The sequence below is a fragment of the Eleutherodactylus coqui genome, chromosome 7 (genome assembly GCF_035609145.1).
Source record: "Eleutherodactylus coqui strain aEleCoq1 chromosome 7, aEleCoq1.hap1, whole genome shotgun sequence".
NCBI lineage: Eukaryota > Metazoa > Chordata > Amphibia > Anura > Eleutherodactylidae > Eleutherodactylus > Eleutherodactylus coqui.
In genome coordinates this window covers 155,781,041-155,793,823 of record NC_089843.1, presented here as the reverse complement: position 1 = coordinate 155,793,823, position 12,783 = coordinate 155,781,041, and the positions used below count along the sequence as shown (strand labels likewise).

Here is a 12,783-nt window from a genome sequence, read left to right as displayed (position 1 = left end):
CCAAGAACATATCTGCCCGTATAAACAGAGTACACGAGCGAATGGGCCAACAATGACGTCATTCGCATGATAAATCGGCTCGTGTAAAAGGCCCTTAGACAACTTTCAAACATACTTTGTGTTTCACCGTCTGGAAAGATCTCTAGCTGATTTTAGTAAATTAAAACATTCTTGACTTCCATGAAGATGCTAAATACCCCATTCTGAACTTCTGCTACTCTCACTAGTGCATGGCTTGTCAAGAGATGTCTCTCCTAGTAAACTGTGTCCGCATACCTGAGTTTTCAACAAGTTTTCTAAAATACACCAGATTCTCCTCCCCCACTCATTTGCGGCTGTTTGTACCCACTTTGTGGTATAAGCTATACATAAATGTGATAGTCCAGGGCAGCCATGCCCTCTTTTGACAAACCCTGCCCACCTTTTGGAAACATGGTGGGGCTATCTGCACAGAAAGTGTGGCTTGGTGCCCTGTCCCACAAACCTACATACAGACCAAACGTATATGCCCCCTGCTTTCTGGTATGTTAAGTAGTTCTTGGTCTCCCCTGGATCAGTCTTGCTCAGAAGGTCTTCTCTTCTAACATCAGTTTGGTAAAATGTGAAAGATATTTTTAGAAGCCAGATGAAATTGTTGAAATTTGTCTCCATTGTGGAGTTAATCACGGTTATCTTCTCCGAATTTGAAGTAGCAATTTTGCTAAAGTGCAAGTTAATTGTAGGAAAGCACCGGGAACGCACCCTGCTGGGGAAAGCGGGGCGGAGCTCATCGCCCAGCAAATGGAACGCTTATACAGGTGTATTTTCCATTCGGAGCTCAGCGCTGACATCTAGGCCATTTTATCCTGCTTACATTCTGAATACAAATGTATTCCTTCAACATAATACATATGTCGTAAAGGTGCAGCATGCCACAAATGTTAACTGAGCTTTCTGAAGCCACACGCTACTGCAGTGGTCTCCAGCCAATGGCTTAGCAGCCACATGACTCACAACGTGGCTCGTGACAGGAGTCCTGAGTTATGACCATGTATACAACTGACATTATTGCAGATACATCCCAACCGCCAAACAATGCCAATTCAGATGCCATATTAGTGCCAAATGTCACACAAATATTCATCAGCAAATCTTTGCAATGTCACAATTTTTTGGTTCTCCAAATTTAGGCAACGGTTTATTTTTACCATGCTGGGTGATTGATGCCAAAGTAGGGCATCATCACAGTCATTCGTCAAATGTATGCATCATGAGTAGAGATGAGCAAGCACGCTCGGTAAGGTCATCGCTCTTCTCAAGTAGCTGCCTTCTCGTCCGAGTGTGCTCGGGGGGGGGGGGGGGGGGCAGCGGGGGAGAGCGGAGGGGTGTTGAGTGAGAGAGATCTCTCTCCCCCCGCTCATCCCCACCGCCCCCCGAGCACGCTCGGGCGAGAAGGCAGTTACTCGAGAAGGGCTATGACCTTACCGAACGTGCTCGCTCATCTCTACTCCTGAGCTTTTCTTGTTGCTTTCTTTGAATAGATGCCAATAAAAGTCCATGAGTGACAGATGTGTTAAATGGATGCCTAACAATGTAATCTGTCTCCCAAAGACTGTATTGGTATCCGGTTAATGAGAAGCTCAGGACATATCTGGTAAACGGATGCCATTATAGTGTGTTGGAGATGGATGTCACTGCAAGGGTATATTCATACGGGCAAGTGTGATGTAGGTCAGTGAAAATCTGACCCACATCGCACTCATTTACCCGCAATTTTCTACAATTTTCAGGCATGCATGATCAATTTTTGCTTTACAAATGTGCTATTTTCATCGATGTACATGCGTTTTTCACACGTTTAAAAATATCACATTTGGTTCCAATAGTTAAAATTGTAAAAAAAAATTAATCCCACTCGCATGAGTGCAATGCGTTTTATTTTTTGCTGCTATAGCAAATAATTGCCGATTCTTGAACAAGAATTGCCCAAAAACACAACGTACTATTCTGGACTATTGGTCACAGGGAAAAATTGCTCCTTCGCATTAACCCACTGCAATGAATGGGTTTTTTTCACGTGCGAATTCTGTCCTGCTTGCTATCAGATGTAACTCATGTATAAAAATGACCCATGTGAATAGACTAAGGCATCCATCACAACCTCCTTTTAATTCAAAATAACGATCCGCGCCACCATAGAGTGAATATTGAAGGTAACTCACCTGGTGCCTAGCGGGGTTCCCATAGACCATTCAATCCTAAGGGAGCAACCCGCCGGCACCTGTGGTCCAAGTATGCCCGTAATAAATGAAGAGACTTCAGGTATCCTTCGGTGAGGAAGGAGAGCCGCCAGGAAAAAAGCAAACCCCAAAGAGGGAACCTCCCCTCAATGGGTAAAATAAACAAGCTTCAAAGATAAAAAGGCTCTTTCCGCGCTCCTGCTGGAGCTCCTCTTTAAACAAAATAAACTGTCGTGGCAGACAGTATTTGTAAACATTAATCATAGATTTATTTCCAAGATAAAAAAGTTGCATGCAAGTGGATATCTTGCAGCAATGGTAGTACAACGCGTTTCAGCGTTCTATAAACGCCTTTATCAAGTATACAAAGCACTTCAATTGCTTTGTATACTTGATAAAGGCGTTTATAGAACGCTGAAACGCGTTGTACTACCATTGCTGCAAGATATCCACTTGCATGCAACTTTTTTATCTTGGAAATAAATCTATGATTAATGTTTACAAATACTGTCTGCCACGACAGTTTATTTTGTTTAAAGAGGAGCTCCAGCACAACCTCCTTTTAACATAGACATCTGGAGCTTTTCCTTGAGTTAACATTAAAAAGAAGTTTAAAACTATGTTAACATAGATTTAGGGCCCTTTTACATGGGGCACCTAATTTATTCAGATTCTCGCATCTAGCAGTAACTTGAACAATTGTCGTTCAATCAAAATGCTTGCACAAAAAAAAGTAACATAGTATGTAAGAACGAAAATAGACATATGTCCATCTAGTTCAGTCTATTACCCCCCCAATGTGGATCCAGAGGAAGGCAAAAAAAACCCTACGAGGTAGATGCCAATTTCCCCCATTTAATGGAAAACAGAATCACTTCCTGACTCTAATCTGGCAATCGGAATAATCCCCGAATCAACAACCCTTCTAAAGTTATAAGTGATTATAACATGTAATATTGTATCGCTCAAGAAAGCCGTCCACACCCCTCATACTCTTATCGAATCCCTATCACCACATCCTCAGGCATTCGTTTGCTTCTTGTTCGTCATTCAGTTTATACATGTATAAAACTCAACGCGGATCGTCCTGGGTAGAGATGAGCGAGCATTCTCTCTAAGGACAATTACTCGATCGAGCATTGTCCTTGGCGAGTACCTGCCTGCTCGGGAGCAAAGATTCGGCTGCCGGCGGCGGGCAGGGAGCTGCGGGGGAGAGCGGGGAGGAACGGAGGGGAGATCTCTCTTTCCCTCTCTTACCCCCGCTCCCCCCTGCTCACTGCCGCAACTCACCTCTTACTCGCGCCGGCAGCTGAACCTTCTCTGCCGAGCGGGGAGATACTCGCCAAGGACAATGCTCGATCAAGTAATTGTCCTTGGCGAGTATGCTCGCTCATCTCTAGTCCTGGGTAAAAAGACATTTTTATGACCAACTGCCTGTTCATTGTGAATGGAGGCAGGCAGACCGAAACGATTCCCAACCCACTCCGAAACGATTCCCAACCCACTCCGTCTTCATTCATCTGCGATGTTTGTTCCTAAGCAAAAGAGCACATGAAAAATCATCGCTGGGACAACCTGTCAGACATCTGAGCCCGACCGATCTTCCTATATAAAAGGACACTTAGACAGACAGACAGATAACACTTTAAGAGGAAGACTGTAATATTTATTTGATCCTTGGAGGGACAAAATAGACCTAGGTTGAAAGAGCAAAACGCCTACTGATGACTGCTATGTAAATCAAGTGCTTGTTGCAGATTCTGCGACACTGCTGCCTCTTCCCTCTATGCAGGGCTTGGCTTATACAGTAGTTTGCATGCAGAGGTGGAGGTAAGCCAAGTCCAGATTATCCCGTGAGCATTGATGTGTCATCATAGAAAAGAGAAGGAGCAGCTCTTGGAGCACGGTGAGGCGGAGATGGTAATACAAGAGCTGTCAGTGCTTTAAGTATAGCTGGTGACCCTGCTAACTCCGTAAACTACTACAGATGACCGCAAGGGCTCGCAGGCTGTCATGCACAGTATAGTTTTTTTTGCTTATTTGTATTTCCTGCACCGTCGCTTAGCGGGTAATGTTAAATGTGTATGGGCTGTGGGTCAGACATCTCCATTGACAAGTCGCGGCAAAATAGAGCATGCTGCGATTTTTCTTCTGCTCACGGAATACGCATTTCGTATCCACAAGTGTGATCGAAAAATTGAAAATGCATGCCTTTCAATACCCGTGTTTTACCACGGATCGTCCGCATGGATGGTGATTGCGGAATCCACAATACAAATCCGCTCATGTGAACTTGGCCTAAGTGTTTTACTTTTTCAAGCTGTATTGCTGTATATTTTTTATTACATAGCCAAAAAAACCTATTTAATTTATCAACTTTCCTGACATGTCTGTTTTAGTAGGGACTAGAGATGAGCGAGCACGCTCAGATAAAGCAGTTACTCGAGCGGGCATTGCTCTTCTCGAGTAACTGCTTACTGGTCCGAGCAGGCTTGGGTGGGCTGCGGGGGTTGGCAGGGAGGGGGGGGGGAGTGAGATCTCTCTCTCACTCTCCCCCCCGCTACACCCCACTGTCTCCCACGAGGAGCATGTGTCTCCTCACTCACCTTCTAGGTGCTCTTCTTAAGGAGAGAAAATAAGGAGGGATAACAGAGGCACAGCAGAGTTCTAAAAAAAGATGCTCCAGAATTATTATTTAATGAAGAATACATGTATTTACTAAAACAGACAAGTCAGGGGAGTTGACAAATCAGCTTTAGTACAAGAAACGTGAACAAGTACAAACAACATTTATTTTAACCCTTTCCAATCCAATTTTGGATTCAGGATTTCCTAAAAGGCTTTCTCTTTCTGCTGTTATACAACGGTGCCATCTGCTGGCTAAAGCCAGTGTGTGTGCGCCAGAGAGGCTCCGACAGTGGAGTGGCCGGTAATAGATGGTAATAATACCCTGTTGGACGTCTTCTGACATTGGAGCTGCACAAGCTTCAATCAGAATGTAGGAAGACGTAAAATGGATTGAAAAGGGTTAAAAAATGAAGCCAGTTTCCGGTCACGCTGACCACTATACTAATGAACCAAGTAGAAAAATGCATTAAAGTCTTGAAGCTTCTTGTTAGACAAGATGAAAATGAATCTTGTAAACACAGGGATTGTCTCTTTTTCCTATTAAGTCCCTTAGTTACAATGGCATACCTGTCAGAGCGAACACCGTCTAAGCTGTACCTCAGGTAGGTCATTCCGTCCAGGAACTGACTGCTCGGCAATGAGTCATCTCCTAGCTCCTTTAAATCTTCAGGCCGCAAGTACTCTCCTCCATCTCCAGTCATTGTGTCATCTCCTTGTAAAAGTCAGTACAGAAGCTTTAGGCATCTCGCAAGCATTAGAAATAATCATGCATAATAGAGATGAGCGAACGTACTCGGTAAGGGCGATTTCGCAATCGAGCACCGCGATTTTCGAGTACTTCACTACTCGGGTGAAAAGTACTCGGGTGAGCTGTGGGTGAGCGGGGGGTTGCAGCGGGGAGTGGGGGGGAGAGGGAGAGAGAGAGGGCTCCCCCCTGTTACCCCCCACTCTCCTCTGCAACCCCCCGCCCCACAGCGCACCCGAGTACTTTTCACCCGAGTAGTGAAGTACTCGAAAATCGCGGTGCTCGATTGCGAAATCGCCCTTACCGAGTACGTTCGCTCATCTCTAATGCATAACAATTAAACTAATGGATGATACTCTAGAAGAAGACATGCTAGAAGAAACTCAAAACATCCATGCTTACACAAGATTACTGGAAATTAGAGGCCCAAAATTTAAGATCATACTACTGAGAAATGCTGATGAGAAAATGCCTCCTCCTTATTTCAGTGAGGCACAATGAGGCTATAAAGACCTTGTATGGATCCACACTGATAACCCCACAGATACATCTATAAGAGCCACAGATAGGGGGTAGATATTATCGAGTTTGTCATGCTGAATTCTTCCCCAATGCAAAGTAGGAGTGGCAACTCAACAGACGCCTTGTGCCCCCTGTTGGTTAGACGTTATACAGCAGTGCTACATTTTTTGTGTTAACAGGGACATAAGAAGGGGCCAGGCAGTGTAGGGGATTGGCAGGGACTTTGTTTTTCTCCAAGCTTTCTTAACCCCTTAAGGACCAGGCTGTTTTGTACCTTAAGGACCAGACACTTTTTAGAGATTTTACCCATGTGGCGGTTTTACTGCTGTATTTTGTTGCCTTCAGCTACCAAAACTATTTTTACTGCGTTTTTTTCCCCGTGACATATAGGGCAATTTTTAAAATATCTTTTTCACTGACTTTTCTTTCCGTTTTTTGTTTTATTGGGGGTAAAATGCTTAAAAAAAAGATTGTTTTTTAACATAAAAATTTTTTTTTTTAAATTTAGTATATTTATGCTAAAATAAAGTATGTGAACGGGTTTCTCTATTTGTTTCGGACGTTTTGATATATATTATGTATGGTTTCTGTTTACAGGGCGCATATGGCGACGTTTTTAGTTGGCGTCTGCTTTGTATTATTTTCTTTCTTATATATATAGTGTTGTTTTATTCTGTAATATTGTTCTACTGATGTATGTAATTGTGTTTCTTACTATCTATGTCCCCCATGACATCATGTAAGACCTCTGGGGGACATTTTTTCATTTTTTTTATTTGACACCTTCCCACTGTAGCTGGGGCATCCATAGGAGCCCCAGTTACAGGGGAAAGCAACTACTGTAGTGACATTAGTCACTGGCAGGGCTGGCCAGGGTCTAGTATGACCCTCCAGCTCTGATGTAGCAGGAAACCTCAGTGGTCACGGAGGCATATATTTATATTCCACAACACTTCTGCTCGATTCAACCCAAACAACCAATCACTGTGAATCAGCCAACCCAAACAACCAATCACTGTGACTCAGTCAACTCCAGCAAGCAACCAGGTTGTGAATCGAGCAGAAGTGTTGAGGAATATAGATATATGCCTCCCGGAGTGAAAGTTACACTGTACTTTCACTTTCAGTACACAGTGCTCATTGAGCGCTGTGTACTCGGGGAAGGCAAAGGCAGGAAGGGTTAAAAACCCCTCCTGCCTTCTCCTCCGGGTTATCAGCTGTTACCAACAGATGACAACCCGTCCTGCCTCTAATTGATTGCAGAGGTAGAAGGCTTAAAGCACCCCCGTAATTTTACTATCGGCTGTGCTTTAGGGCCAGGACCAGGCACTGTAAATTTACTGTGCCTGGTCCTTAATGGGTTAATATTCTACTATATGAAGGTAAAATAAATAAAGAAATATAAAACAATTCAAATTTGCTTTACACATTAGTGATTTTGTAAAATACTTTACTTTACATTGGCACTTTATTTGCTTGACCAAATTTCCATTTCAGAGCCTCGGTACATGCATTGAGAACACCGTTTATATTAAGAGAAAAGTTAATTCTAACCACCAAGTAGTAATGCTGGCAACTCCGTATTAGAAACTGAAATATGGACAATCCATCGCACTGCAAGTCACAGTAAATCCACACCAATACCTTGTATACTTAGAAGTTCTTCATCACTCAAAAGGTCACCAGAAAATAATTTATTAGCTGCATAAAGCACAAATTTATAAAGGGGGTGAAGATTCCCTGATATAACAGTCTGCTGGCGTCTAAACAACTTCCTTCTACATAGGCTTGTGCACTGTAATGCTTCCATGGAGTCGTAAAGTCATTAGTACCAGTATATAATACGAATATGTTCCCTTTTCTACAGGTACATCTACACCACTGAGATAACCATAGATATAGAGGCACATTTATTAATTCTGGCAGATCTTGTCCGTGCTATGTATATAATAATACTACCCAAAAGATACACTATGGGCTTTCATCCATCCACTAACCCCTTCACCCTGCAGCCAGCTTTGACCTTCCTGACAAGGCCCCATTTTAAAAAAATGACCTATGTCAACTTCAAGTGGTAAGAACTTTGAATGCTTTTACATGACACATTGTACTTCACGTTAGTGGTGAATTTTGGTCGATATGTGTTGTGTTTGTTTCTAAAACATTTACAGAAATTTTGGAAAAATTAGCAATTTTCAAATTTTGAGTTTTTCTGCTTGTAAGACATCATACGACACAAAATAGCTAATAAATAATATTTACCATACGTACCCTGTATTTGGTACCATTTTCAAAGCGGCCTTTTATTTATTTTGATCATTAGAAAGTGTGCAACTATACGGGCAATTTTTCTAATTTTGATGAAAATACCCAAAATCTATTTTTTAAAGGGACCAATTTCAGTGCTGAAATGACTTTGAGGCTTACATATTAGAAACCCCCATAAATCACCTCATTGTACAAAGTGCACCTCTCAAAGTTTTCCTGTAACACAATAGAAGTCATCAGATAAACTAAACTCAATATTTATTACTCTGAATCAGTAGGTTTTGGAAATATCCCACATGAGGCTGACCTCAGACCTCAGAAATGAAGGAGAACCTTGTGGATTTTGAGACTTCCCTTTTATTGGGCCAATTTTATTTTTCCATCTATCATGCTGTGTGAGGGCTTGTTTTTTGCAGGATAAGCTGACGTTTTCATTGGTACCATTTTGGGGCACAGACAATTTTTGTTAGTATTTTATTGCATTTTTAGGAGATGAGCTGATCAAAAACACGCAAATACGTTTATTTTTTTCTAACCTGTTCACCATGCGGTACAAGTGATATGTTATCCTTATTCTGCAGGTCAGTATGGTTGCGGCAATAACAAATTTGAATACATTTTTTAATTTTTTTACTACTTTTGCACAATAAAAGCATTTTACACGAAAAAATTTTTTGCATTGCCATATTTAGAGAAAAAGAACATTTTTACTTTTTCAGCTTACGCTTTCACTGGTAGCATATAAAGATGCATGCAACATTTTTATTGCATATTTTGTAGCTGATTTTTTGCGGGATGAGTTGACATTTTCATTTGTACTAGCTTGGGGTGCATAGAACTTTTTGATCGCTTTGTATTACATTTTTTGAGAGACAAGATGATTTAAATGAGCGATTTTGGCATAAAGGTTGTTTGCCATATAGGGTGGGATAAACATAATATTTTTATAGTAGATACCAAAATTTTAATTTGCATTCTTTTAGGTACCAGTAGTACAGTGTATGATCTGTGTCACGTTAATCACCGCTCAGCTCAACCTGTTACTGTCCGTGATGATACTGATCTTCACAGGCCAACATACAAGCCAGAACCAGAGGTCATAATTTGACCTCCGATTGTCATGGCAAACATCAGCACTCCCTGATCGGATTGCCGAAGTCCCAATGGGGTGAAGGAGAAAGCCCTCTCCAAACCCTCTACATACCACTGTCTACATTGACAGCAGCATCTAAAGGGTTAAAACACCAGTCGGAACTAAGTTCCATCCCGCTGGTTGCAGCAGGATTGCAGCTGTAAGTTGCAGTTGCGATACCGTTTGATTACTGAGGGCTTCACTAGCAGGATGGGAACTACTAACCCGCGGCACCGTACATGTATGGCATGTGTCGGGGAGGGGCTGATACAATTCTATCCTATCAATCTTTTAATACATGAAAGTCCCTTAAAATATAGTAAGGCTACATTAGAACTAGTGTTTTTTTCGACTGATTCAGATTTATTAAAAACGGAAATCAGAAAACAGAAGTGAATGGGAAAGCATCTTTAAACTTTCATCCGTTTTTTTATCATTTAAAACATGGTAGTGCCTGTGCCTCTACAGTGAATGTGGTTCAGCGGTTAACACCGGTGCCTTGCAATGCTGGGGTCCTAGGTTCAAATGTCATTAAGGGCAACATCAACTTTGGAAAACTCTAAACAGCCATCACCCTTGGTCAGATTTGAACCTACAACTTCAGCACTGCAACTAAGTCACCACACTTGTTCTTTCATTGCCAGAGACATAGGCGTTCGCCTCCGTATCCCGCAGCAAATAGAATATCTCATAGAACATGCAGGGGAAACGATTTTCCCTGCCCAAAAACTAAAATCAACTATGATGTTCCACTTGCGGAGGAAAATCACAGCATGTCCTATTCTGGTGCGGGCCTCTGTGTATCCGCATTATCGCCGGCGCGACTTTCTGCACTGCGCATGTGTGGCTGTGGGCCAGCCGACACATCTGCAGAGCAGAGAGAGTAGACATGGCAGGTAAGTCGGGGATCAATGCTGATGCACAGGGTCTGATTCTGCTGCAAGATTTTACAGTTGGAATCCATGGGCATTCCTCTTTTGTCAGATTTGAACCTACAACTCCAGCACTGTAAGGCAACAGTGCTAAGGACCGAGCCACCATGCTTGTTCTTCCTTTTTTCTTCTCTGGAAGAGGGGAACAAGAAACACAAAGAGAACATATAAAGTCCATGTGGTTGTTGTCTTTGATCAAGTGTTAACCTAGGACTCCCACACAGCAAGGCGACATTGGTAATGACTAAATTACCATGCTTTTCCTTTATCTTTCCTCATCCAGAGGAGAAGAGAGTAAAGGATATGGTGAAGGGTGGAAGGGTAAGGAGGAGGAGAGGATCTTCGTCTCCTCCTTCTCTATCTCTGGAACTATTGTCTTGTAACACTAAGGTTCTAGTTTCATGTTTTGCTATGGACAACATCTGCATGGAGGTTGTATGTTCTCATTGTGCTTATTCTTCTTAAGCAAGGTAGCTCAGTTATTAGCACTGCTGGAGTCTTCGGTTCAAATCTGACCAACGGTAATGGCTGCATGGAGTCGATATTGTAATTGATAAGATTTGACCCCAGCATTGCAAGGCAACAGTGCTAACCACTGAGCCGCATTCATAGAAAAACACCACCACCACCAAATAACAAATGAATTGTATTCAAGTTCTATCCGCCACCCATTGAGTACAATGCAATGACAAGAGGATCCATCAATATTCAGTTTCCGAAAGCGGAAACAAAAGCACTTCTGATCCAGAATAAAAGACAGAATGGAGACAAAAAAATACAGACACGCATGGAAACGGAAAACAGAACATTTCCCTGCGCTTGAGAATGCTAGTGTGAAAAGGGCCTGAGATAAGAACTGCGTATAACACTCTGATTTACTTTAGCTGAAAGCTAAAACCAGTCTGTTGTAACAGACTGGTGTCAATTCTCTTTATTTCTCAATTTTAAAAAATAATCATTATATTATATATATATATATATATATATATATATATATATATATATATATATATATATATATATATATATATATATACATATATATATATATATATATATATATATATATACATATATATATATACATATATATATATATGATGAGCGAGTAGTGCCTTAGCCGAGTATCCTCCCTCTCATCTGTAAAGATTCGGCTGCCGGCGCAGGTGACAGGTGAGTTACGGCAGTGAGCAGGGGGGAGCGAGTGGAGAGAGAGAGATCTCTCCTCCATTCCTCCCCGCTCTCCCTCGCCGCTCCCCGCCTGCCGCCCCCCGAATCTTTAGAGACGAGCGGGGGGATACTCGGCTAAGGCACTACTCGCTCATCTCTAATTTATAAATATATATATATATATATATATATATATATATATATATATATATATATATTTATATTATTATATAGGCTTGTTCACAAAAAATAAGCATAAAAGTTCATGTTGTATTCCATTCCTACATTACAGCTATATTCTGATATTACACCTCCCTCTCACCTTTCAGTTTATTTTTGGGGTGAAAAACCTATTAGACTGGTAAACTTCTAAGATATTACTAAAGTATGCAGATAAAGCAAACTATGCTGCTCAAATCTTGCTGTCCACTATGGCTTCCAGAGATGTGAAGCTCACCTTCCTCATCGGAGACATCCAGGACTTCGGTCATCGTCTCCGGCACATTCAGCTTGTGCTTCTCCGTCACAGTCTGCACACACAAGACAGAAATCAGTACAGAGCAAGGAATAAACTGCTGTTTATCATCATTTTATTCTACAGCATCGTATAATAGGGTGAATCATCACAGGACGCATTAGGCACCATGGTTGGTAGGAAACACATCCAGGTCTGCAGGAAAATCACTTCTTTACTCTCTTTTTTAGGAAACTGAGACCAAGGCAGATACAGGTAGAGTAATTCAAGACCCCAGTTGTTGTCATCTGAAACTTGAAGTACAGAAGACATCCAATTTGCTATACCGCGCCAGATTCCATCGGTGAACCGACATGTCTGCCATTTGTCAGATGTTTTATATAACTAGGGGTACAATTTATATGTTTTTTTAAATACCAAAATCAAAATCGTGCAAACTACATTAATGAACGCAAAGCTTAATTGGCATCTATGAACAGCAGCCATGGGAGCCTTCTGAGGACACCCACCGGCACCATGCAATCCCATTGCGGGGGGACTGATAGGATGTCACAGGGCACTCCACCTCAGGCTAGTGGCTTAGATGCTGAGGCCAGCACTAACTGCACCATCTAAGCAGTTAAATGGCCGAAATCGAAGCCAGCTCTTACCATGGCCATTGCCAAATGGCAGTCAGATGGCAGGAACAGCTG

At 42.0% G+C, this 12,783-nt stretch overlaps 1 protein-coding gene across 17 annotated transcripts in view; it reads right to left on the bottom strand.

Annotated features, from left to right (window-relative positions):
* ANK2 (ankyrin 2) overlaps positions 1 to 12,783 on the bottom strand; it is a 491,615-nt gene that overhangs the window by 79,668 nt on the left and 399,164 nt on the right. For 8 of the 17 annotated variants that reach the window (XM_066573871.1, XM_066573864.1, XM_066573865.1 and 5 more), the window contains 2 exons: positions 12,074 to 12,146; positions 5,415 to 5,559 (listed from right to left, as the gene is read on the bottom strand). In XM_066573871.1, coding sequence (XP_066429968.1) covers positions 5,415 to 5,559; positions 12,074 to 12,146 — 218 coding nt within the window. Of the gene's footprint in view, positions 1 to 5,414; positions 5,560 to 7,758; positions 7,816 to 12,073; positions 12,147 to 12,783 lie in introns of all 17 variants that reach the window. The other 9 variants (XM_066573863.1, XM_066573861.1, XM_066573859.1 and 6 more) reach the window with 3 other exon arrangements.